Source organism: Chiloscyllium punctatum, chromosome 1, assembly GCF_047496795.1.
Source record: "Chiloscyllium punctatum isolate Juve2018m chromosome 1, sChiPun1.3, whole genome shotgun sequence".
Lineage (NCBI taxonomy): Eukaryota > Metazoa > Chordata > Chondrichthyes > Orectolobiformes > Hemiscylliidae > Chiloscyllium > Chiloscyllium punctatum.
In genome coordinates this window covers 141,240,132-141,264,886 of record NC_092739.1, presented here as the reverse complement: position 1 = coordinate 141,264,886, position 24,755 = coordinate 141,240,132, and the positions used below count along the sequence as shown (strand labels likewise).

At 44.4% G+C, this 24,755-nt stretch overlaps 1 protein-coding gene and 1 long non-coding RNA gene across 6 annotated transcripts in view; one reads left to right on the top strand and one right to left on the bottom strand.

Annotated features, from left to right (window-relative positions):
* Nucleotides 1–13,849: 13,849 nt before the first annotated feature.
* LOC140480653 (uncharacterized) lies at nt 13,850–16,087 on the bottom strand. Its single transcript, XR_011961365.1, has 2 exons — nt 16,029–16,087; nt 13,850–14,576 (listed from the first exon to the last, which is right to left on the bottom strand). It is a non-coding gene; the product is annotated as an uncharacterized lncRNA (long non-coding RNA).
* An 88-nt stretch (nt 16,088–16,175) lies between these two features.
* uvssa (UV-stimulated scaffold protein A) overlaps nt 16,176–24,755 on the top strand; it is a 114,059-nt gene continuing 105,479 nt past the window's right edge. Inside the window, exons 1-2 of one of the 5 annotated variants that reach the window (XM_072575783.1) lie at nt 16,176–16,323; nt 19,897–20,008. In XM_072575783.1, the coding sequence (XP_072431884.1) occupies nt 19,899–20,008 (110 nt within the window). In that variant the 5' untranslated portion in view covers nt 16,176–16,323; nt 19,897–19,898. Of the gene's footprint in view, nt 16,798–19,896; nt 20,031–20,714; nt 20,846–24,755 lie in introns of those variants that run through there. The other 4 variants (XM_072575773.1, XM_072575764.1, XM_072575799.1 and 1 more) reach the window with 4 other exon arrangements.

Here is a 24,755-nt window from a genome sequence, read left to right as displayed (position 1 = left end):
AAACTCTTCATGATCAAAACCAGAGTTTGTACTTTCTCTTTATCCCAACCAGACTTTAAGTAAGATACCTAATGACTCATACACTATTATAATAGCTGTATAAAAATGCTCTTTGTCAATAAACCTGTTCACTCATGACAATTCTACTGTGGACTTCTGATAAATATATTTGTCTATCTACAGCTTTTTCCTTTGACAGAAAATAAATAATACTTCATGTTCACTGACACCATTGCTGCCCAAGCAAATAGCTTTTTCTAGTTAGTTCATGGCTGGCATTTTACAAAACGTCAATCTGACTGTTTCATTCTTTAATGGAAAGTGGGTATCACTGACTGACCAGCATTTATTGCCCGTTTCTAGTTACATTTGAGAAGGTGGTGCTGAGTTGACTTCTTGAACTACTGCAGTTCCAAATTAGGAGTAAAGAAATAGCAGAAGAATTTATGTAGTAAGTTTTCTTTAGAAGTCAGATCAACATAATAAAGATTATGTTTTAAGTACCAAGATACCAAAACGTACCAAAAGCAGCATGGTGGCTCAGTGGTTAGCACTGCTCTCTTACAGTGGATAAATACCCTGGACCAGATGGATTCCACCCCAGACCTCTAAGGGAGATATTTGAAGAGATAGCGGAGGCTTAGTGGTGATTTTTCAGAAATAGCTAGACTCAGGGAGGGTTGCGGAGGACTAGAAAATCACGAATGTGTCACCCCTGTTTAAAAAGGGAGTAAGGCAAAAGACAAAAAATTACAGATTATTAAACAATAAACAATAGGTGCAGGAGTAGGCCATTCTGAAGAAAGCTTGTATACCCTCAAGTTTAGATGCATGGCAGATGCAGTTTAATGTGGATAGATGTATGGTTATCCACTTTGGTAGTAAGAACAGGAAGGCAGATTACTACCTAAATGGAATCAAGTTAGGTAAAGGGGCAGTACAAAGAGATCTGGGTGTTCTTGTACACCAGTCAATGAAGGTAAGCAGATAGTGAAGAAGACTAATAGCATGCTGGCCTTCATAACAAGAAGGATTGAGTATAGAAGCAAAGAAGTTCTTCTGCAGCTGTACAGGGCCCTGGTGAGAACACACCTGGAGTACTGTGTGCAGTTCTGGTCTCCAAATTTGAGGAAAAGATATTCTGGCTATTGAGGGAGTGCAGCTTAGGTTCATGAGGTCAATTCCTGGAATGGCGGGACTACCTTATGCTGAAAGACTGGAGCGACTGGGCTTGTATACCCTCGAGTTTAGAAGACTGAGAGGGGATCTGATTGAGACATATAAGATTATTAAAGGATTGGACACTGGAGGCAGGAAACATGTTTCCGCTGATGGGTGAGTGCCGAACCAGAGGACACAGCTTAAGAATACGGGGTAGACCATTTAGGACAGAGATGAGGAGAAACCTCTTCACCCAGAGAGTAGTGGGTGTATGGAATGCTCTGCCCCAGAGGGCAGTGGAGGCCCAGTCTCTGGATTCATTTAAGAAAGAGTTGATTCAAGGATAGTGGAATCAAGGGTTATAGAGATAAGGCAGGAACAGGATACTGATTAAGGGTGATCAGCCATGATCATATTGAATGGTGGTGCAGTCTCGAAGGGCAGAATGGCCTACTCCTGCACCTATTGTCTATTGTCTGTCAGCCAACCAATTTTGAATCCAAGTCAGTACTTTGCCCCCAATACCATGCGCCCTAATTTTGCTCACTAACCTCCTATGTGGGACTTTATCAAAGGCTTTCTGAAAGTCCAGGTACACTACATCCACTGGATTTCCCTTGTCCATCTTCAGAGTTACATCCTCCAAAACTTCCAGAAGATTAGTCAAGCATGATTTCCCCTTCATAAATCCATGCTGACTATGACCTATCCTGTTACTGCTATCCAGGTGTGTCGTAATTTCATCCTTTATAATTGACTCCAGCATCTTTCCCACCACTGAGGTCAGTCTAACTGGTCTATAATTTCCTGCTTTCTCTCTCGCTCCTTTCTTAAAAAGTGGTACAACATTAGCCACCCTCCAATCCACAGGAACTGATCCTGAATCTATCGAACTCTGGAAAATAATAAATTAATCTAACCTCAGTCATGGGTAAGATCCTTGAATCCATTGTGAAGGATGAACTTTCTGAATACTGGGAAGGGAATGGTAAAATAGGGCAAAGTCAGCATGGTTTCATCAAGGGAAGGTTATGCCTGACAGATCTGCTAGAATTCTTTGAGGAAATAACGAGCATGTTAGACCAAGGAGATCCAATGCATGTTATCTACATGGACTTCAAGAGGCATTTGACAAGATGCTGCACAGGACGCTACTGAGTAAGATAAGAGCCTATGGTATGAGAGGAAAGGTGCTAGCATGGATGGAAGCTTAGCTGTCTGGTAGAAAGCAGAGAGTGGGGATAAAAGTGTCTTTCGGGATGGCAGCCGGTGACAAGTGGTGTTCCGCAAGGCTGGACAGCAACTTTTCACTTTATACATTAACAATCCAGATGTAGGAACTGAGAACGTTCTGGCTAGGTTTGCAGATGACACAAGATAGGTAGAGGTACAGGAAGCATTGAGGAGTCAGGGAGACTGCAGAAAGATTTGGACAGGTTAGGAGAGTGGGCAAAGTAGCAGCACATGGAGTACAGTGTGGGAAACTGTGAGGTCATTCACTTTAGTAGGAAGAGTAGAGGCATGAACTATTTTCTAAATGGGGAGCAAATTTTGAAGTTGAATTCTAGTCCAGGATTCTCTCAAGGTAAACTTGCAGATTGAGTCAGTACTTAGGAAGACAAATTCAACGTTGGCATTTATTTTGAGGACTTGAATATAAAAACAGGGATGTACTTCTGAGGCTCTATAAACATCTGGTCAGGCCACATTTAGAGTACTGTGTGCAGTTTTGGACCCATATTTCAGGAAGGATGTACTGGTCTGGATTGTGTTCAGAGGAGGTTCATTTTTCCATGCTGTACATCTCTATGACTCTGTGACACTAGGAACATTTGAGGACTCTGGGTTTATACTCAATGGAGTTTAGAAAGATGAGAGAGGATCTAATTGAAACATACGGAATACTGAATGGCCTGGACAGAGTTGGAAAGATGTTTCCATTAGTAGGAGAGACTAGGGCCTGAGGGCACAGCCTTAGACATAAGGGAAGACCTTTTAGAATTGAGATAAGGAGAAACTTCTTCAGTCAGAGAGTGGCGAATCTATGGAATTCATTGCGACAGAAGGCGGTGGAGGCCAGCTCATTGAGTATGTATAAGACTGAATTAAATAGGTTCTTGAGTATCAATGAGATCAAGGGTTACTGGGAGATAAGGAGAGAATGGGGTTGAGAAACTTATCAGCCATGATTGAATGGTGGAGCAGACTCACTGGGCTGAATGGCGGGTCATTTGGTCTGCAATGTCGGGACCTGAGTTAGATTCCAGCCTTGACTGACTGTCTGTGTGGAGCTTACACAATCTCCCTGTATCTGCATTGATATCTGCCAGGTTCTCTCCTCTCATGGTCCAAACATGTGCACTTTTGGTGAACTGGCCATGCTAAATTGTTCCACTGTCCAGGGAAGTGCAGGCTAGGTGGATGAGCCATTGGTAAATATGGGGTTATAGGATGGGGAAGCTGGGTCTGGATAGGATGCTCTTTGGAGAGTCAGTGCAGACTCAATAGACCGAATGACCTCTTTCAGCACTTATAGGATTCTACAAAAGTTGTTTCTTTTGTTTTGTTCTGTTTTGTTTTGTTTTCTTTTGTTCTACAAAAGAAAATTACAATTGGAGTTAGTTAAATTCTAAAGAGTTTTCAAATAAGTATTTGAGAGTTGTGATAGTAAAATCTACTTCTGATATGACTTATTATTATAACATTCTTTGAATATATTTAAAAGCTAGACATTTATAGTACAGTCGGAAGCAGCCAGGAGGTTATTGTGATTGATCAGTGGGACGGGTGCAATGGATAGATGAGTAGGAAGATAGACTGGTTAGATGAGGTCAGGAAGGCGAGGAGTAGGGGGGGCTGGACATGGGATAAGGCCGAGGATGGAAGGAGTTTGAAGCTGGTGAGGTTAATATTGAGGCTATAGGGCTGTAAGCTCCCCCAGCGAAATATGAGGTGTTGGTCCTCCTGTTTTTGTGTGGCCTCACACTGACGTTGGAGGAGGCCAATGGACATGTTGCCAGGGGAGTGTGAGGAGGGAATTAAAATGGATGGCAACCAGAAGGTTGGGTTGGCTGATGCGTGCAGAAAGCAGATGCTCCATGAACCAGTCCCTGAGTCTGCATTTGTTCTCCCCGATATAGAGATCACATTGAGGCCAATGGATGCAAGAGATAAGGTTGGATGAAAGGCTGGTGAATCTCTGTCGGATGTGGAAGGATTGTCTGGGGCCTTGGATGGAGGTGAGAGGGGAAGTGTGTGGGCAGGGTACCTCTGGTTGCAAGGAAAGATACTGGGTGTGGTGGAGAAGTTGGTAGGGACCAGTTCTGAGGCAATGAATCATCCTAAGAGGATCAGTCCTGAGGGAGTGCCTCATTGTCAGACGGTCAGTACTGAGGCAGTGCCTCTTTCTGAGGAGGTGCTTTACTATTAGAAGGTCAGTACTGAGCTACTGCAGCATGTCAGAGCATCAGAATTGAGGGAGTGCGTCATTGTCAGAGGGTCAACTCTGAGGCAGTGTCTCATTGTAATGGGGTCAAAAGTGAGGAAGTGCTACATGACTACAGGGTCAGCATTGAGGCATTACAACAATGTGAGGGGGTCAGAACTGAGGGAGTACCCCATTTTATAGCTTCAGTCTTGCAGGAGTTCCTCATTGTCAGTGTCAGTACTGAGTGTATCATTGTCAGAAGGTTTCAGAATTGAAGGAGTGCCACAGTATTACACAGGCAGTGCTGAATTAGAGCTGCATTGAGAGGGCCAGTTCTGTGGGGTTGCGTCTTTGTTAGAGGGTTAGTACTGACTGAGTGCATACTTGGAGAAAATGAGGACTGCAGATGCTGGGGATCAGAGCTTAAAAATGTGTTGCTGGAAAAGCACAGCAGGTCAGGCAGCATCAAAGGAGAAGGAGAATCGACGTTTCAGGCATAAGCTCTTCTTCAGGAATGAGGAGGATGTGCCAAGCAGGCTAAGATAAAAGGTAGGGAGGAGGGACTTGGGGGAGGGGCGTTGGGAATGCGATAGGTGGAAGGAGGTTAAGGTGAGGGTGATAGGCCGGAGAGGGGGTGGGGGCAGAGGGGTCGGGAAGAAGATTGCAGGACAAGACGGCGGTGCTGAGTCTGAGGGTTGGGACTGAGACAAGGTTGGGGGGAGGGGGAATGAGGAAGCTGGAGAAATCTGCATTCATCCCTTGTGGTTAGAGGGTTCCTAGGCGGAAGATGAGTCGCTCTTCCTCCAGGCGTCGTGTTGCCATGGTCTGGCGATGGAGGAGGCCAAGGACCTGCATGTCCTTGGTGGAGTGGGAGGGGGAGTGAAAGTGTTCAGCCACGGGGTGGTTGGGTTGGTTGGAGAGGGTGTCTCAGAGATGTTCTCTGAAACGTTGGGCAAGTAGGCGGCCTGTCTCCCCAATGTATAGGAGGCCACATCGGGTGTGGCCAAAGGATGTGTCTGGAGGTGCAGGTGAATTTCTGATAGATATTGAAGGATCCCTTGGGGCCTTGGAGGGAAGTGAGAGGGGACGTGTGGGCGCAAGTTTTGTATTTTTTGTGGTTGCAGGGGAAGGTGCTGGGAGTGGAGGTTGGGTTGGTGGGGGGTGTGGACCTGACAAGGGAGTCGTGGAGGGAGTGGTCTTTCCGGAACGCTGATAGGGGTGGGGAGGGAAATATATCCTTGATGGTGGGGTCCGTTTGGAAGTGGCGGAAATGACGAAGGATGATACGATGTATCTGGAGGTTGGTGGGGTGGTAGGTGAGGTCTAGTGGGGTTCTGTCCTGGTGGCGATTGGATGGGCGGGGTTCAAGGGCGGAGGAGCGGGAAGTGGAGGAGATGCGGTGGAGAGCATCGTCAACCACATCTGAGGGAAAATTGCGGTCTTTGAAGAAGGAGGCCATCTGGGTTGTTTGGTATTGGAATTGGTCCTCCTGGGAGCAGATGCCGCGGAGACGAAGGAATTGGGAATATAGGATGGCGTTTTTAGAGGCGGCAGGGTGGGAAGAGGTGTAATCTAGGTAGCTGTGGAAGTCAGTCGGTTTATAGTATACGTCCGTGTTGAGTCGGTCATCCGAGATAGAGATGGCGAGGTCTAGGAAGGGGAGGGAGGAGTCTGAGACAGTCCAGGTATAATTGAGGTTGGGGTAGAAGGTGTTAGTAAAGTGGATGAACTGTTCAACCTCCTCGTGGGAGCACAAGGTAGCGCCGATACAGTAATCAATGTAGCGGAGGAAAAGTTGGGGGGTGGGGCCAGTGTAGCTGCGGAAGATGGATTGTTCCACATATCCAACAAAGAGGCAGGCATAGCTGGAGCCCATGCGGGTGCCCATGGCTACTCCTTTGGTTTGGAGGAAGTGGGAGGATTGGAAGGAGAAGTTGTTAAGAGTGAGGACCAGTTCAGTCAGTCGAAGAACAATGTCAGTGGAAGAGTACTGGTTTGTTTGGCGGGAAAGGAAGAAGCGGAGGGCTTTGAGGCCTTCGTGATGGGGGATGGAGGTGTATAGGGACTGGATGTCCATGGTGAAGATAAGGCGTTGAGTGCATACTTGTCAGAGAGTCAATACAGAGGAACTTCAATTATCCAAATATCAATTATCCGAACTAGATCTCAAAGTCCAGTAAAAACGTTACGTCAAAGAAATAAGTGAATTCAGATTACCTGTACTGAGGAACATGTGAAAATGCCAGCAAAAACAAAGAAACACAAGGACCTCAAGCATCAGTGATTGGATACTTTTATAATTGCTTTATAAAGTGCTTTATTCCCGTTACTTTACTGGGCTATTCATGAAAAAAAGGAGGAGAAAGTAAATGCATGTTAGCAGTTTTTTGAAGATTTGTAACTCAGTTTGAGGTTCTGGATGTAAATTTGCTTGCTGAGCTGGAAGCTTCATTTTCAGACGTTTTGTCACTATACCAGGTAACATCATCAGTGAGCTTCTGGACGAAGCACTGCTGGCATGACCCGCTATTTATGTGTTTGGGTTTCCTTGAGTCGGTGTTGTCATTTCCAGTGGTGATGTCATTTCCTGTGGTGATGATATTTCCTGTTTTTTTTTCAGGGGTGAAACGGGATCCAAGTCAATATGTTTGTTGATAGAGTTCCTGTTGGAATGCCATGTTTCTAGGAATTCTCGTGTGCGTCTCTGGCTTATCCTAGGATGGACGTGTTGTCCTAGTCAAAGTGATGTCCTTCCTCATCTGTATGTAAGGATACTAGTGAGAGTGGGTCATGTCTTTTTGTGGCTATTTGATGTTCATGTATCCTGGTGGCTAGTTTTCCATCTGTTTGTCCAATGTAGTGTTTTTTTCCAACACTACACTGGACAAACAGGCAGAAAACTAGCCACCAAGATGCACCCTTAGTGCTCTCATTGTTGGAGGCAACAATGCAGCATTCCCTCACGACTGACAGTGTAGCACACCCTTAATACTGATCCTCTAACAGTGCAGCACTCCATTAATATTGACTCTGTAATAGTCCACAGTCTGTCAGTAGTGACCCTCCAACAATGGAACACTCCCTCAGTAATGGCCCTCTGACAGTGTAGCACACCCTTTATATTGGCTTTTCGACAATGCAGTATTCCCTCAGTGATGACACTGACAATGCAGCTTTCCCTCACTACTGACCCTCTGATAATTCAGCATTCCCTCAGTGATGACCTTGTGACAGTGCAGCATTCCGTCACTGACACTCTGACAGTGTAGGAGATCCTTCAATGTTTCATCCTGAAGAAGGGTTATACCCAAAACATTGACTTCTCCACCTCCTGATGCTGCCTGGCTTGCTGTGTTCTTCCAGCCTCCTGTTTGTCTCTAATGGGTTTTTCAACTCCATTTTCCTGTTTTTCTCCCTGTAATCTTTGATTCCCTTGGCAATCAAGAAATTACCTGTCTATTTTAAATATCACTCAAAGACGTGGCCTCCACAATCTTCTGAGGCAATCGATTCCACAGATTCACTACTCTCTGGGTGAAGAAATTCCTACTTATCTCCATTCTAAAGGGTCTTCCCTTTACTCTAATGCTGTATCTTCAGGTCGTCTCTCCTAACATTGGAAATATCTTCCCACTCTGTGCAGGCCATTCAGTATTCTGTAAGTTTCAATCAAATTCTCCCTCATCCTTCTAAACTTCATTGAGTTTAATCCCAGAGTCCTCAAATGTTCCTCATATGTTAAGCCTTTCATTCCTTGGATCATTCTACTGAATCTTCTTTGGACCCACTCCAGGGCCAGTACATCCTTCCTGAGGTATGAGACCCAAAATTGTTCATAATACTCTAAATGTGGTCAGACCAGTGCTTTATAAAGCCTCAGAAGTACATTCCTGCTTTTATATTCTAGTACTCTCAAGATAAATGACAACATTGCATTTACCTTCCTAAATACCCACTCAACCTGCAAGGTTACCTTAACAGAAACCTGGACTCGGACTCCCAAGTCCCTTTGCACTTCAGATTTCTGAATTTTCTCCCCATCTAGAAAATAGTCCATGCATTTGCAAAGCAAGTCTGGAGAAAGATGCAGTGATTCCTGTCGAGGTTTGTCCTGAGTAGCACCATGATGTGGGACTCTATATTCTATGGGCTGTTCCCTGAGATGCTGAGACAAACAACAACTGCGCCTGGAGGACCATCAACTCAGTGAAAGGTGCTCTTTGGTCTACCCAAAACTTGTTGGTCGTCCAGAACAAGAAGTTGACCCCAAGTGGCGCATTCCAAAGGTCTGGGATCATGTGCTGAGGGACAAACTAAAACCTGGAGCAGCTGTCACCAAGGCGCAGTGAGGACCAACCACTGTTTTATATGCTGCTGTACACAACCAAACTATGTGTGTGTGTATAGTTTTTATGAATTACATATATTTTTAAAATAAAAAAAAGTTCAGCATCACCTTTATATTGGCCCTCTGAACATGTAACACTCCCTCAGGAATAAGTGTGGGAATGGAGACTGAACAGGGGCAGCAATGAGGGGGTGCTATACTTTCAGAGAATCAATACTGAGGGAGTGCTGCACTGCCCGAGGCTCAGCACTGAGGGAGAGCTGCACTGATGGACAGTCAGTCCTGAGGGGGTGCTGAATTATCAATATTGGGGATGGGGGGTAGGGGCTGCCCTGTTGGAGGCCAATATTAAGGGAACACACCTGTCAGAGGATCAATATTAAGGGAGAACTTCACACTCATACAGTCAACATTAAGGGAGTACACCAGTGTCAAAGGATCAGTATTGACGGAGTGGCGCACTGTCAGGTGTGCTAGTGTAGGAGGGCTAATATTATGTACTACTCTCTCAGAGGGTCAATTTTGTTGGAGTTCTGCACTGTCTCCCCTACTATTGATCCTCCGACACTGGAGGACTCCACTTCCTCTGATAGCTTATTCTATACACGCATCACCCTCTGTGTGAAAACGGTGCCCCTCAGGTCCCTTTTAAATCTTTCCCCTCTCACCCCAAAACTATGCCCTCTAGTTTTGAACTCCCCTACCTTGAGAAAAAAAAACTTGACTACTCACCTGATCCATGCCTCTCATGATCATAAACAATGACAGCATTTAAAAGGCATCTGAATGGGTATATGGATAGGAAAGGTTTAAGAGGGACATGGGATGGATACTGGCAAATGGAACTAGATTTATTTAGAATACCTGGTTGGCTTGGATGTGTTGGACCGAAGGGTCTGTTTCCGTGCTATTCAACTCTATGACTCCCTTAATATTAACCCCCAGTCAACATTCCTTCATCACTGACTCTCTAACAATTCAGCACTCCCTCAGTAGTGACTGTCCCAAGTACAGCATTCCCTCACAGCCTACCCCATGACACTGCTCCACTCATTCAATACTAATCCTCTGACAGTGCAACAGTCCCTCAACACTGAACCTCTCCTGGTACATCACATACACACAAAAAAATTGACCTCTGAATTTAATTTATTGTCAAGTGTACTGAGGCACAGTGAAAAGCTTTATCTTGCAAGCAATATAGGCAGATCACTAAAGAAATTGAGGGTTTGGTTAAGAAAAAGAAGGAAGCATATGTAAGGTAAAGACAAGATAGATCAAGGGAATCCTTATAAGAGTATAAACGATATAGGAATATATTTAAATGGGAAATCAAGAGGGCAAAAAGGGGACATGAGATAGCTTTGGTAAATAGAATTAAGGAGAATCCGAAGAGTTTTTACAAATGCATTTAGGACAAAATGGTAACTAGGAAGAGAATAGGGCTCCTCAGAGATCAGCAAGGTGGCCTTTGTGTGGAGCCGCAGAAAATAATGGAGATACTAAATGAGTATTTTGCATCAGTATTTACTGTGGAAAAGGATATGGAAGATATAGACTGTAGGGAGGAAGTGCTGAATGTCTTGAAACAGATAAATCCCCAGGACCTGATCAGGTGTACACTAGAACTCTGTGGGAAGCTAGGGAAGTGATTGCTGGGCCTCTTGCTGAGATATTTGTATCATCGATAGTCACAGGTGAGGTGCCGGAAGACTGGAGGTTGGCAAACGCGGTGCCACTGTTTAAGAAGGGCAGTAAAGAAAAACCAGGGAACCAAAGACCAGTGAGCCTGACGTCAGTGGTGGGCAAGTTGTTGGAGGGAATCCTGAGGGACAGGATGTACATGTATTTGGAAAGGCAAGGACCAATTAGGGATAGTCAACATGGCTTTGTGCGTGAGAAATCATGTCTCACAAACTTGATTGAGTTTTTTGAGGAAGTAAGAAAGAAGATTGATGAGGGCAGAGCGGTAGATGTGATCTATATAGACTTCAGTAAGGCGTTTGACAACGTTCCCCATGGGAGACTGATTAGCAAGGTTAGATCTCAAGGAATACAAGGAGAACTAGCCATTTGGATACAGAACGGGCTCAAAGGTAGAAGACAGAGAGTGGTGGAGGGTTGTTTCTCAGACTGGAGGCCTGTGACTAGTGGAGTGCCACAAGGGTCGGTGCTGGGTCCTCTACCTTTTGTCATTTACATAAATGATTTGGATGCGAGCATAAGAGGTACAGTTAGTAAGTTTGCAGATGACATCAAAATTGGAGGTGTAGTGGACAGCGAACAGGGTTACCTCAGATTACAACAGGATCTTGACCAGATGGGCCAATGGGCTGAGAAGTGGCAGATGGAGTTTAATTCAGATAAATGCACGGTGTTGCATTTTGGGAAAGCAAATCTTAGCAGGACTTATACACTTAATGGTAAGGTCCTAGGGAGTGTTGCTGAACAAAGAGACCTTGGAGTGCAGGTTCATAGCTCCTTGAAAGTGGAGTCGCAGGTAGATAGGATAGTGAAAAAGATGTTTGGTATGCTTTCCTTTATTGGTCAAGAGTATTGAGTACAGGAGTTGGGAGGTCATGTTGCGGCTGTACAGGACATTGGTTAGGCCACTGTTGGAATATTGCATGCAATTCTGGTCTCCTTCCTATCGGAAAGATGTTGTGAAACTTGAAAGGGTTCAGAAAAGATTTACAAGGATGTTGCCAGGGTTGGAGGATTTGAGCTGTAGGGAGAGGCTGAACAGGCTAGGACTGTTTTCCCTGCAGCGTCGGAGGCTAAGGGGTGACCTGATAGAGATTTACAAAATTATGAGGGACATGGATAGGGTAAATACACAAAGTCTTTTCACTGGGGTCAGGGAGTCCAGAACTAGAGGGCACAGGTTTAGGGTGAGAGGGGAAAGATATAAAAGAGACCTACGGGGTAACTTTTTCACACAGAGGGTGGTATGTGTATGGAATGAGCTGCCAGAGGAAGGCTGCTACAATTACAACATTTAAAAGGCATTTGGCTAAGTATATGAATAGGAAGGGTTTGGAGGGATATGGGCCGGTTGCAGGTAGGTGGGACTAGATTGGGTTGGGATATCTGGTCGGCATGGATGGGTTGGACCGAAGGGTCTGTTTCCATGCTGTACATCTCTATGACTCTATACATAGTTAAGTAGCATAGATAAGTAAATAATAAATAAACAGCAGCAAAAACAAAAGCACAGGTAGAGACAATGTTAAGTGTTTGTGAGTCCATTCAGTATTCTAACAACAGTAAGGTAGAAACAATTTCTATACTGGCTGGTGCATGTTCAGGCTTCTGTACCTTCTCCCTGATGGTAGAGGTTGTAGAAAAAGATTGCCAGGGTGGGATGGATCTTTGAGAATGCTGGTAGCCTTTCCTTGACTGCGGGACTAGTAGATGGATTCTATAGATGGGAGGTTGGCCTTTGTGATTGTCTGGGCTGAGTTCACCACTCTCTGTAACCTACTCTGATCTTGAATGGTGCAGATGCCAAACCATGTAGCGATACATCCAGACAGAATGCTCTCGATGGCGCACTTATAAGAGTTGGCAAGGGTACTCGTCATCATGCCAAATTTCCCCAGCTGCCTGAGGAAGAAGGGACGTTGTTGGGCCTTTGTAACCAATGCGTCCACATGAAGAGTCCAAGAAAGCTTGTTGTGGATGACCACTCCCAGGAGCTTGACACTCTCCACTCATTCCACCTCTGTGCTATTAATGTGTAGGGGAAGCATGAGTAACATCCCCCCCAAAACAATAAGGAGTTCCTTGGTTTTGCCGACATTGAGAGCTAGGTTGTACTTAGTGCACCATTTTTTCAGGTCTTCCACCTCCCATTTGCAGTCTGTTTCATCGCCATCTGAGATTCGACCAACTATGGTGGTGTCATCAGCGAACTTGTAAATGGCATTAGTCTAGTATTTAGCGATGCAGTCATGGGTATACAGTAATTACAGTAGGGGGTTGAGTACGCACCCCTGGGGGGGGCTCCAGTGTTGAGTGTAAGTGAGGATGAAATATTGTCCCCAACCTTCACTGATTGTGGCCTGTGGGTTGCAGAGAGTGGGACTTAGTCTGAGATCACTAAGTTTAGTAATCAGTCTCCAAGGGATAATATTGTTGAAGGCTGAACTGTAGTCAATGAGTAGGATTCTTACCTAGCTGTTCTTGGTGTCAAGATGTTCTAGGGAGGAATGAAGGGCAAGTGATACAGCATCTGACGTGGATCTGTTGGTCCGATAGGCAAATTGGAGTGGGTCAAGAGTAGTGGGGAGGCTGGAGTTGATAATGCCATGACCAGCCTTTCAAAGCACTTCATGACCACTGAGGTTGGGGCCACTGGGTGGTAGTCATTGAGACATGCTGCATGAGCCTTTTTAGGCACAGGGATGATGTTGGATCTCTTGAAACAGGCAGGCTCTACCCCAGTAGCGATTCTGTATATGCTCCACATCCTCAATGCAGCACTCCTTCAGTACTGACCCTTCAACAATGCAAAACTCCCTCAGTGCTGACCCACTGACAGTGCAGTATTCCTACACAATTGACCCTCTGAGTGCAGCAGTCCCTCAGTCCTGACCCTCTGACAGAGCTGTGCTCCCTGCCTACTGATCCTCCAACGGTGGAGCACTGCCTTAATATTGACACCTCCTCCTCCCCCCCCCCTCCAACATTTGTCTCTTTCATTCTCTCTCACTCTTTCTCTCAGGGTAGCACTCACTTATCATCAACCCTCTGACAGTGTAGCACATCCTTAGTATTGTCCCTCTGAAAGTGTGGCATTCCCACAGTAATGACAGTATGACAATGCAGCTCTCTCTCATGATTGACACTCTGACACTGTAGCACATCCTCAGTATTGACTCTGACAAGGTCAGAAGTTACACGACACCAGGTTATAGTTCAACAGGTTTATTTGAAACTGTAAACTTTTAGAGCACTGCTCTTTCATCAGATGAAGTGAAGAAAAGCACACAAACAGAGAATTTATAGGCAGGGTGATCAAAAGATCACACAAATGGTGTGAGTGGAGTGTTGATAGTCTATGTAGGTGATCAAAAGTGAGATGGTGAGTGGAGTGTTAATGACTAAATAGCAAGTGAAAGAATGTCCTATAATCTGAATAAATGAGGCAGAGAGATAATTACAAAAAATTAAAAATAAGGTGGTGCTACAGACAAACCAAAGGGTTAGAATAACATGATTGGTATAACATCTGCACGCCAAGGGTCTAAACAACATAACAAGTAATCCAAAACTGTGCAAACTAATTAAGGTAGAGAGATCATAAGTTATTAAGGCGACAGTGTCAAAACAGGACAGTAAGGAAGATTTTACAAAACAGTATGGTGCGGTTACATGTAGCACGACATGAAACTAAGATCATGGTTGAGGCTGTCTTCATGGTTATGGAACTTGGCTATCAGTTTCTGTTTGGTGATTCTGCTATGTGTATCTTGAACGTTGCCTTGAAGGACGATTACCTGAAAATCGGAGGCTGGATGTCCTTGACCACTGAAGTGTACCCCAAGTCCAGCACCTCAACATCATGACTCTCTGACAGTGCAGCACTCCCTTAATATTCATGCTTCGACAGGGCAAAACTCTTTCAGTGCTGACCCTCTGAAAGTGCAGCAGTACCTTAATATTAGCCCTCTGAAAGTGCAGTACTCCCACAGTACTAAGTCACAAACAGTGCAGCACTGACTGTGATTGTTCAACTTTCTCACATTTCTGACCTTCTGCTGCTTTATTCCTGATGAAGGGCTTTTGCCCGAAACATCGATTTTGCTGCTCCTCGGATACTGCCTGAACTGCTGTGCTCCTCCAGCACCACTAATCCAAAATCTGGTTTCCAGCATATGCAGTCATTGTTTTTACTTTCTGACAGTGTAGTATACCCTTAATATTGACCCTCTGACAGTGCTGTATATTGTTTAATATTGGCCCCCTGACAGTCCCTCAGTGCTTATCCTCTGACAATGGAGTATTTCCTCATTACAGTGCAGGATTGTCTCAGTGTTTCACATGCTTGCCTTTATTGGTCACAGCATTGAGTATAGGAGTTGGGAGGTCAAGTTGCGGCTGTACAGGACATCGGTTAGGCCACTTTTGGAATAATATGTGCAACTCTAGTCTCCTTCCTACCAGGAAGGGTGTTGTGAAACTTGAAAGGGTTCAGGAAAGATTGACAAGGATGTTGTCAAGTTCGGAGGGTTTGATCTATAGGGAGAGGCTGACTAGGCAGAGGTTATTTTCCCTGAAATGTCAGAGGTGGTACTCCCACAATAATTACACTGAGAGGGAGCTGGGCTCCCTTAATGTTGAGCCACTCACAGTGCAGCACTCCTTTGGTACTGACTCTGCCACACTTCAGCACTGCCTCATTTAGAAATGTGATGTCTGTTTTGTTACATGTTTCGAATGAGCTGCCAGAGGAAGTGGTGGAGGCTGCTACAGTTGCAGCAGTTAAAAGGCATCTGGATGGGTATATGAATAGGAAGGATTTGGACCGGGTGCTGGCTGGTGGGACTAATTGGGCTGGGATATTTGGTTGGCATGACGAGTTGGATCGAAGGGTCTGTTTTCCATGCTGTACATCTCTATGACTCTAAACAAAACGTATTAGTTGAAAACAGGAAATGCTGGGTTTTCTTTGTCTTCAATAGATTCCAGCATTTGCAGTAATTAGCTTCTACATTATGTTTTGACTGAATATTTTGCCCAGGTGCAGGTGCCAGACGGGTGAGAAACGTATGATTTAGAAGCTGAACATTCAAGTGGCAAGTTACAGGCTGTTCAAGAATGGTTAAAGGAGTGGCGCTGGAACAGCACAGCAGGGCAAGCAGTTTCGCGCATAAGCCCTTAATTCCTGAAATGTCGACTCTCCTGCTCCTCGGATACTGCCTGACCTGCTGTGCTTTTCCAGTGCCACACCTTTATTGACTGTGACCCTCCAGCCTCTGCAGTCCTCACTTTCTCCACATAGACCGTAAACAGAGGAGCTCCGCCTCCTCCCATATTCAAAATGGCGGCTCGTCAATAAGCTTCATCCGCGGCAGCGACTTGACTTACTCCGTTTTCAAGCGCTGCAGGACCTGTAAATTGAAGCTAAATCCCGCCGGAAGCCTCAGTTATTACCGCGAAGCTCATCAGCCGGCGGGTCGCAGAACTGACCGGATCTGGGAACCGTGGCTGAGGGGTGGGGGTTCGCTGGAAACTTCCAGACCTTCAAAACACTTGGACCGGAAGACTCACCTGCCGCCCCATTTCGATTGGTGGTTAGTGTGAAACGCCCGTTCGTGATTGGTCAACCCTGCTGTCAGTTAGCATCACTAGACCGGAAGTGGTTGTGACGGCAACGGCAACGGTGAGCGTCGGCTGTGGTCAGTTGCTGCTCGATTGTGAGTCCGTATTTCCAGAGTTCACTAAGCTGTAGCAGTAACTTATTTCTCCTGGGGGTTGTGTATTTCAAAAAATCATGACTGTTAATGCTGGATCCCTCTATTGAGAGAGAGCGCTCACTTTGGTATACGTCCTGAAATTTCAGACTGTATTTCTGTAGCGCCTTTAATACGACAGAATGTCCCGAGTCGAATCCTCAGTTGTCTGGACACGTAGCATCCCCAAAGTTATCCCGCACAAGTCATCTCTTTTAAAATTACTGAGCTCAAATTGTTTAAAAGATCTGTGTATTTAAACGAATCGCCCGCATGCTCCAAATGTAAAATGTGAAGGCATGCTTGGTTATATTTCATGAACAACTTCTGGGACTTCACATCAAGGGAGAAACTGAAGAACCAAAGGAGCTGATAGGATAAGGGACTAAAGCTTATTCAAAAAGGTAGGTTTTTGAAGATCATCTTAAAGGAGTATGCGAAACAGTTTTAGAGGATGTGGAGGTGCTGATGTTTTACTGGGTGGACAAAGTCAGAAGTCACACGACACTAGGTTAGAGTCCAACAGGTTTATTTGAAGTCACAAGCTTTTGGGGCGCTGCTCCTTCAGGCACTCTGCCTGTATTCCTGATGAAGGGCTTTTGCCCGAAACGCCGATTTTACTGCTCCTCGGATGCTGCCTGAACTGCTGTGCTTTTCCAGCACCACTATAATCTAGACTTTGGTTTCTAGTATCTGCAGTCATTGTTTTTACCCGGGTGTAGTGAGAAAGAAGAGCATACAGACAGAATTCATAGGCAGCGAGATCACAGGCAGGGAGAACAAAAAATCATAAAAATGGTGCGAGTGGATCATTGAATAATAATTTTCTGCAGATGACCGAGTGTTAGACAGTGTGAGTAAAGTATCAATAGCCGAATAAGAAGCAGGGAGATGTCTTATAATCTGATTAAATGAGGCAGAGAGATAATTACAAAAAAATTTTAAAATGAGGTGGTGAAGCCTGGAATAACATGATAGATATGAATGGCATGTTGATAGTCGAATGAAAATAATAAGTCATCAAAAGTGTACAAACTCAGGTAGAGAGATCATAACATATCAAGGTGACGGTGTCAAAACAGGACAGTAAGGAAGATTTAACAGATATAGAACAGCATGATGGGACAATGTGGCGTGACATGAACCGAAGATCACGGTTGAGGACATCTTCATGGGCATGGAACTTACCTATCAGCTTCTGCTCGGTGATTCTGCATTATTGTGTAGCTTGAAGTCTGCCTTGATTGGAGGTTGAATGTCCTTGACTGCTGAAGTGTTCCCCAACTTGGGGGGTGCATTCCTGTCTGAAGATTGTTGCGTGGTGTCCATTCATCCATTGTCGTAGTATCTACATGGTCTCACCAATATACCTTGCCTTGGGGCATCATTCCTTGCCTGCACGGTATGAGATAGATGACATTGGTCAAGTCACATGAGTATCTACTGTGTATGTGTATTCCCACATGTGATGGTCATATTCATGTCAATGATCTGACATGTCTTCGTGGTTTCCATGGCATTGTGTGATGTTGTGGTCCATGTCCTGAAGACTGGGTGGTTTGCTGTGAACGAATGTCTGTTTAAGGTTTGAGGGTTGTTTGAAAGTAAGAAGTGGAGGAGTAGGGATGATCTTGGCGAGATGCTCATCATCATTGATGAAATATTGAAGGCTGCAAAGAACATGGCATGGTCTCTGCTCTGATGAAGTATTAGATGGCAAAGCTCGTGTCCTGTGTCTAACTTCAGAGGAAGCCTTTGTAGTTTCTCACTGTGGCACATTGGAACTGGTGATCGATGTGTTTTAGGGGCACGGAGTATTTCAGAATTCTTCAGTGGTGACACAGTATAGATACTGCTTCTGGAGGTAGGAACCACCTGCAACTGGTAATTTAAGAGATATTTAGATGGTTACTTGAAGTACCTTAGCTGTAAGCCGACAAGTCAAATGTTCGACAGAGAGCGATAAGCAAGAGGCTGGAAGAACACAGTGACTACTGGATTAGTGGTGCTGGAAGAGCACAGCAGTTCAGGGAGCATCCAACGAGCAGCGAAATCGACGTTTCTGGCAAAAACCCTTCATCAGGAAATACAGTGAGCTAGGCAGCATGAGGAGGTATAGAAGTCAATGTTTCAAATGAAGCACTTCTTCAGGACTGGGGCTAGGTGTAAGGGGAGCTGCAGATAAAAGGGTGGAGGGTGGGTGGGGAGAGGGGCAGAGTGGTGTGGTAGCAGGATGACTGGTGGTGGTTTAACCTGATGACGACCATGTCTCGGGTCAGGAGAGAGGTTGAGAAGGAGAAAACTTCATGGTAACCTCAGCTCGTACACAAATTGAACCCTTGCTGTTGGCATCACTCTGCATCACAAACCAGCCCAACTCAGTAGGTCAGTGCCTAAGAACTGCATAGATATGATTGGCTGAAAGCCATCTTTCTGTGCTGTAAAACTCCTAGGCACTTGTACATAAGATGGTGGCATTGACGACAGCCATTGTTAAAACTTTTCACTGTACTCCTGTACTGGAGTACAAGTGACAATAAAGGATATTCAATTCAATAATGTCTCTCTATGTCCAAGTCATGATGGTGTGAGATTTAAAGGGAAACTTGGAGGTGATGGTCTTCCCATAACATTGTTGCTTTTGAACCTTCTTGGTGATAAAAGTCACATAGAAGGAAGATTTTGTCCAAATAAGTTTGATTATTTACTGTGATTTATCCTGTAAGTTGAGTGTGCAACAGTCATAATGTATTGATAGGGGCAGAAATGGATTTTGCATGCAGTAATTAACTGCTACGCCTCACTTTGTAACACTATTTCAGCATAGAAGTAGGCTAAGCCTATACTGATGTTTGTGGACCATGAGACTCTTCCATCTTTATTTATCTCCTCCCACCAGCCTAGTATTCCTTTCTCACTTATCTACTTAATTTGCTTTCAATAATTCTATCCAAGTAATACTCCATGTGCTAGCAAGTTCCACAACCTAACAATTGTAAAGAGTTTCTCTTGAACTCTTTATTGAATGTGTGAGTGACTATCTGTACTGGGCTTCTTGAGTGCTTTGGCAACTCTGCCTATTTAGACAACCAATGAATATTTCATGCTCCTGGTTTGAGCATTGTTGGTGATGGAAAGACTTTGTACATTGATTCTGCATTTGGCAGTTTGATAGGCCAAAGATCTTTTATGATTTCAGATTATGGTTCAGTACCTTAAAGTGGAGCATGGCCCAAATCAGTCATTCTCTGGTGATGTTTTCCTCCTCCTAATCCATTAGAGATCACTTAGCTTTCATATGTCACCTGTGCAAGCTGCATACGTGATTCATGATTATTTCTGTACTTATTATGGAAGACTTGATTGAAGCTATTGGCATTGAGCAATATAATGTTCACAATGCATGTTACTAAAGCACAATAACAATTTCTGAAGGCAATTTTGGGAGTGAATGAATTGAGAATGTTCATGTTATAGATTTATTGTGTTTTATTTTATTACAGAAATGGAAGTTCAACAGCATGAGAAACTCTCTCAGCTGGTTGAGGATCTCACCACATCTGGACAACAAGTGTTAAACCCAGACAAGATGAAGGAGCTAAAGAAAATCTGCAAGTATGGAGTTGTTGAATTGCATGTATGTTGAATGAGACCACCATGGCTTATTGTGTCAGAATAGCAGATGCCAGTGCTTTCTTTCATTGTAGGGATTCTAAAGATTCAAAAATTCAGTGTGGAAACAGGTCATTTGGCCCAGTACTCAGCCCCCTACCTGATTCCAGTAACCCTGCATTTCCCATGGCTAATCCACCTAACGTACACATCCCAGGACACTATGGGCAGTTTAGCATGACCAATCCATCTAATCTGTACATTTTCGGACTCGGAAACCAGAGTACCTGGCGGAAACTCTCACAAACACGGGAAGAATGTGCAAACTCTACACAGACAGTTGCACAAGGGTGGAATTGAATTCGAGTCCCTGATGTTGTGAGGCAGCAGTGTTAACCACTGTGCCAGCATGCTGTGCCCCCACATGACCTTTTGAGAGACAAACAAAGCATGACTTAGACAGTTCCTTGGGATCAAGAATGACTCATTTCCACTCTTTCTCCATGATTTCTGAAATAGCTGATAAGCCCAATACAGTCTGCAGGCTTTGCAACACGTGTGCCAGATGATGCTTGAAGGATCAAGTAGATAGATTGGAGTTTTGTCTGGTCCCTCTGAAACCTCACCTATCCTCTGCATTTTCCTGATGAATTCTGTGTTTGATGCCTTCCTAAACGAGTCTTCTCCATTTTTATTGGTCACAAACCAGGGTCTCCCATAAATTGTTTGACCTCTTCAGGAATATTTTAAGGACACCCCCAAAATGTTTCTGCTGTTCTCCTTGGCTCTTCTCAACTGTGGCTGAGTTCTGAGTGAAGCAGTGTCAAGCTTACAGATAAGGTGAGTCAAAAGGAGTGATGCTGGAAAAGCACAGCTTGTCAGGCAGCATCTGGAGAGCGAGAGAGTCGTGTTGAAGTGTTCGGCCACAGGGCAGTGGAGTCACAGTCCGTCAAGGACGTGCAAAACAATCCCACCACCTTGTAGCCGAACACTTCAACTCCCTCTCCCACTCTACCAAGGACATGCAATTTCTGGGCATTCTCCACTGCAAATTCCAGCCACCCTACGCCTGGAAGGAGAACGCCTCATCTTCTGCCTTGGGACCCTCCGACCACACGGGATCAATGTTAATTTCACCAGTTTCTTCATCTCCCCTCCCCCCACCTTATCCCAGATCCAATCCTCCGACTTGGCACTGCCCTCTTGAACTGTCCTACCTGTCTGTCTTCCTTCCCACCTATCTGCTGCACCCTCCACTCCTCACCTTCATCTACCTATCTCATTTCTGGCTACCTTCACCTCAGCCCTACCTCCCTCCCATTTATTTCTCAGCACCATTGGACCCTCCCACATTCCTGAAGAAGAGCTTATACTCGAAATGTTGACTCTCCTGCTCCTCGGGTGCTGCCTGACTGCCTGTACTTTTCCAACACCACATATTTGACTCTGATCTCCAGCATCTGCAGTCCTCACTTTCTCCTTCCAAATAACATGACCCTTGAGAAGAGTTGGTTTTGAGTGATTAGTACCTTGATAAAGAACACATTGACTTGAGAGACTTACTATTTGTGGTTTCTTACCGTTGGATTTGGAGGATATTGCAAATAGGCGGGGGGTGGTTGGAGAAATGTTACAGGTGGGAAACAAGTTGTTGATTACAGAAAGCATTTAGTGAAGGGACAATTTTAAAAAATATGCTATTGTCTATTGGAAGATATATTATTTTGAAAATTCAATGGAAATATTTAAGACTAAAAGGAAGCTGACAACCTAAGTTGATTTGTGCAAAAGTTATTCTTGTATTGTTAGTAATTAACATATTTCTTTAAGGGCATCTATTAGAGTTAAGACAGGACTTAATTTGTGGCTAAGTTGTGGGTATCACTGACTAGTCCAGTATTTGATGACCGTTCTTAATTGCCTTTGAGTAGATTTTGGTAAGCTAACTTCTTGAACTGTTGCTGTCATTGGTGAAGATAAATTCTGGTGCTCTTAGGAAGGGACTTTAAGGATTTTGGTCCATTGGCAGCCAAGGAACACCAATATAGATGCATGTTTGGATGGTGTGTGGCTGGAAGGAGATCTTGCAAATGGTGTTGTTCCCATCTGACCTATCTTTGTTCTCTTACATGGTTGAAATCACAAGTTTGAAGGCATTGGATGTAAGTTTGCTCGTTGAGCTGGAAGGTTCGTTTTCAGAAGTTTCATCACCAGACTAGGTAACATCATCAGTGATTCTCCAGTGAAGCGCTGGTGTTTGTCCCACTTTATATTGATGCATCTTGGCTTCTAAGGGTGGGTGATATCACTTCCGGTTCTTTTTCTCAGAGGGTAGTAGATGGGATCCAAATTGATGTGTTTATTGATGGAGCTCCAGTTAGAGCTCCAGCTCCTAGCCATGCTTCTAGGAATTCCTGTGCATGTCTCTGTTTAGTCTATCCTAGGATGGACGTGTTGTCCCAGTTGAAGTGGTATCCTTCTGTATGTAAGGATACTAGTGAGAGTGGGTTATGTCTTTTTGAGGTTAGTTGATGTTCATGTTTCCTGGTGGCTAGTTTTCTGCCTGGTTGTCCAATGTAGTGTTTGTTTCAGTTCTTGCATAGTATTTTGTAAATGACATTCGCTTTGCTGATCCTTTGTATAGAGGCTTTTAGGTTCATTAGCCCTGTTTAAGTGTGTTCAAAGGTTTGTAGGCTACCACGGTGCCACGAGGTCTGAGAAGTCATTTCTGGGATTCTGTGGCTGCTTGTTTGGGTATGTTGTTGAAAAATCAGCGGACTGTGTTTATTGTGTATCTATTCTTTTTGGATACACTGTATAGGTATTTTTCTTCTGCTCTTCGTAGTTCCTGGGTGCTGCAGTGTGTGGTGGCTCGTTGAAATAATGTTCTGATACAGCTCCATTTGTGGTTGTTGGGATGATTGCTTCTGTAGTTAAGTATTTGGACTGTGTGTGCTGTTTTCCTGTAGATGCTGGTTCGAAGTTCCCCATTGACTGTTCGCTTTACCAGCCACTTCACTTTCAATAACAGGACCTCAAACATATCAATGGAACACTCATGGGATCACCAATATCAGGGTTCATAGCGGAAGCAGTAATGCAGAGACTCGAACAAACAGCCCTCCCAGTTATCCAACCCAAACTTTGGGTCTGCTACATGGTTAACACTTTTATCGTCACAAAATAGAACAAATAAGAGAAAACCTTCAACACCATTCAATGCCATTCTTACTGGCATAAAATTCACAAAAGATGAAGAGGATGACGACAAACTCCCATTCCTAGATATCACAGTAGAGCAAACAGTCAATGGGGAACTTCAAACCAGTGTCTACAGGAAAACAACACACACGGTCCAAGTACATAACTACAGAAGCAATCATCCCAACAACCACAAACTGAGCTGTCACAGGACATTATTTCAATGAGCCACAACAAACTGCAGCACCCAGGAACTATGAAGAGCAGAAGTAAAATACCTAAAAATATATTCAAGAAGAACAGATACCCAATAATTAGAGTCAAGAGTGTGGTGCTAGAAAAGAACAGCAGGTCAGGCAGCATCTGAGGAGCAGGAAAATTGATGTTTCGGGCAAAAGCCCTTCATCCTCAGATGCTGCCTGACCTGTGCTTTTCCAGCACCACACTCTTGACCCACTCTCACTAGTATCCTTCGGTGCAGATGAAGAAGGAGACCACTTCGACTGGGACAACACATCCATCCGAGGACAGGCTCAACAGAGGCATGCACGGGAATTCCTAGAAGCATGGCATTCTAACCGGAGCTCCATCAATCAACGCATCTACCATCCTCTGAGAAAAAGAATTGGAAATGATATCACCCACCCTAAGAAACCAAGACGCATAAATGGAAAGTGGGACAAAACACTTGTGCTTCACTGGAAGCTCACTAGTGACTGTTCCTAGTGACGAAACATCTGAAAATGAATCTTCCAGCTCAGCAAGCAAACTTACATCCAGCGCCTCAACCTGAGCTACAAATCTTCTCAAAAATTACTAAAATGTATGAATGCATTACTTTAGAAGGTATATTTGAGGAAGCATCCATGACTTACTGTAGTGCAGTCTATTACTGGTCCACGCCACTGCACAGTGCTAGTGTCGGAAGGATTGAATAGTTAAGGGCTCTGATCAAATGGACTGTTCTGAGCTGATTGAGTCTTAAGTACTGGAGCTGTGGAGACTAAGTGGGGAGTATTCCATCACAGTTCTGAATTGTGCATTGTAGGTAGTGGACAGGCTTTGAGAGTCAGGCAGTGAGTTGTTTGCTGCAGAATTTCTGGCTTTTGGTCTACTCTTGAAACTGTGGTATTTATATGGCTGGTCCAGTTGCCATTTCTGGTCACTGATAACTCCTAGAATGCTGAAAGTCAGGATTCAGCATTGGTAATTCAATTAACTGTTCCAGAAAAGATGATTAGATTACCTCTTTTTGGAAATGGTTACTACCTGGCACTGACCAACCTAAGCCTGAACATTGCCCATGCTTTACTTCAGAGTGGTTATCAGAATTAGAATTGGAATCCCTACAGCATAGAAATAGGCCATTTGACCCGAACCTTCGAAGAGTAACCTACCCAGGCCTGTTTCACTACCCTATTACTCTACATTTTTCCCTAACTAGTGCACCTAATCTACACACAAGTGGGAGGAAACCAGAACACCTGGAGGAAACCCATGCAGACATGGGGAGAAAGTGCAAACTCCACACAGGCAGTCACCTGAGACT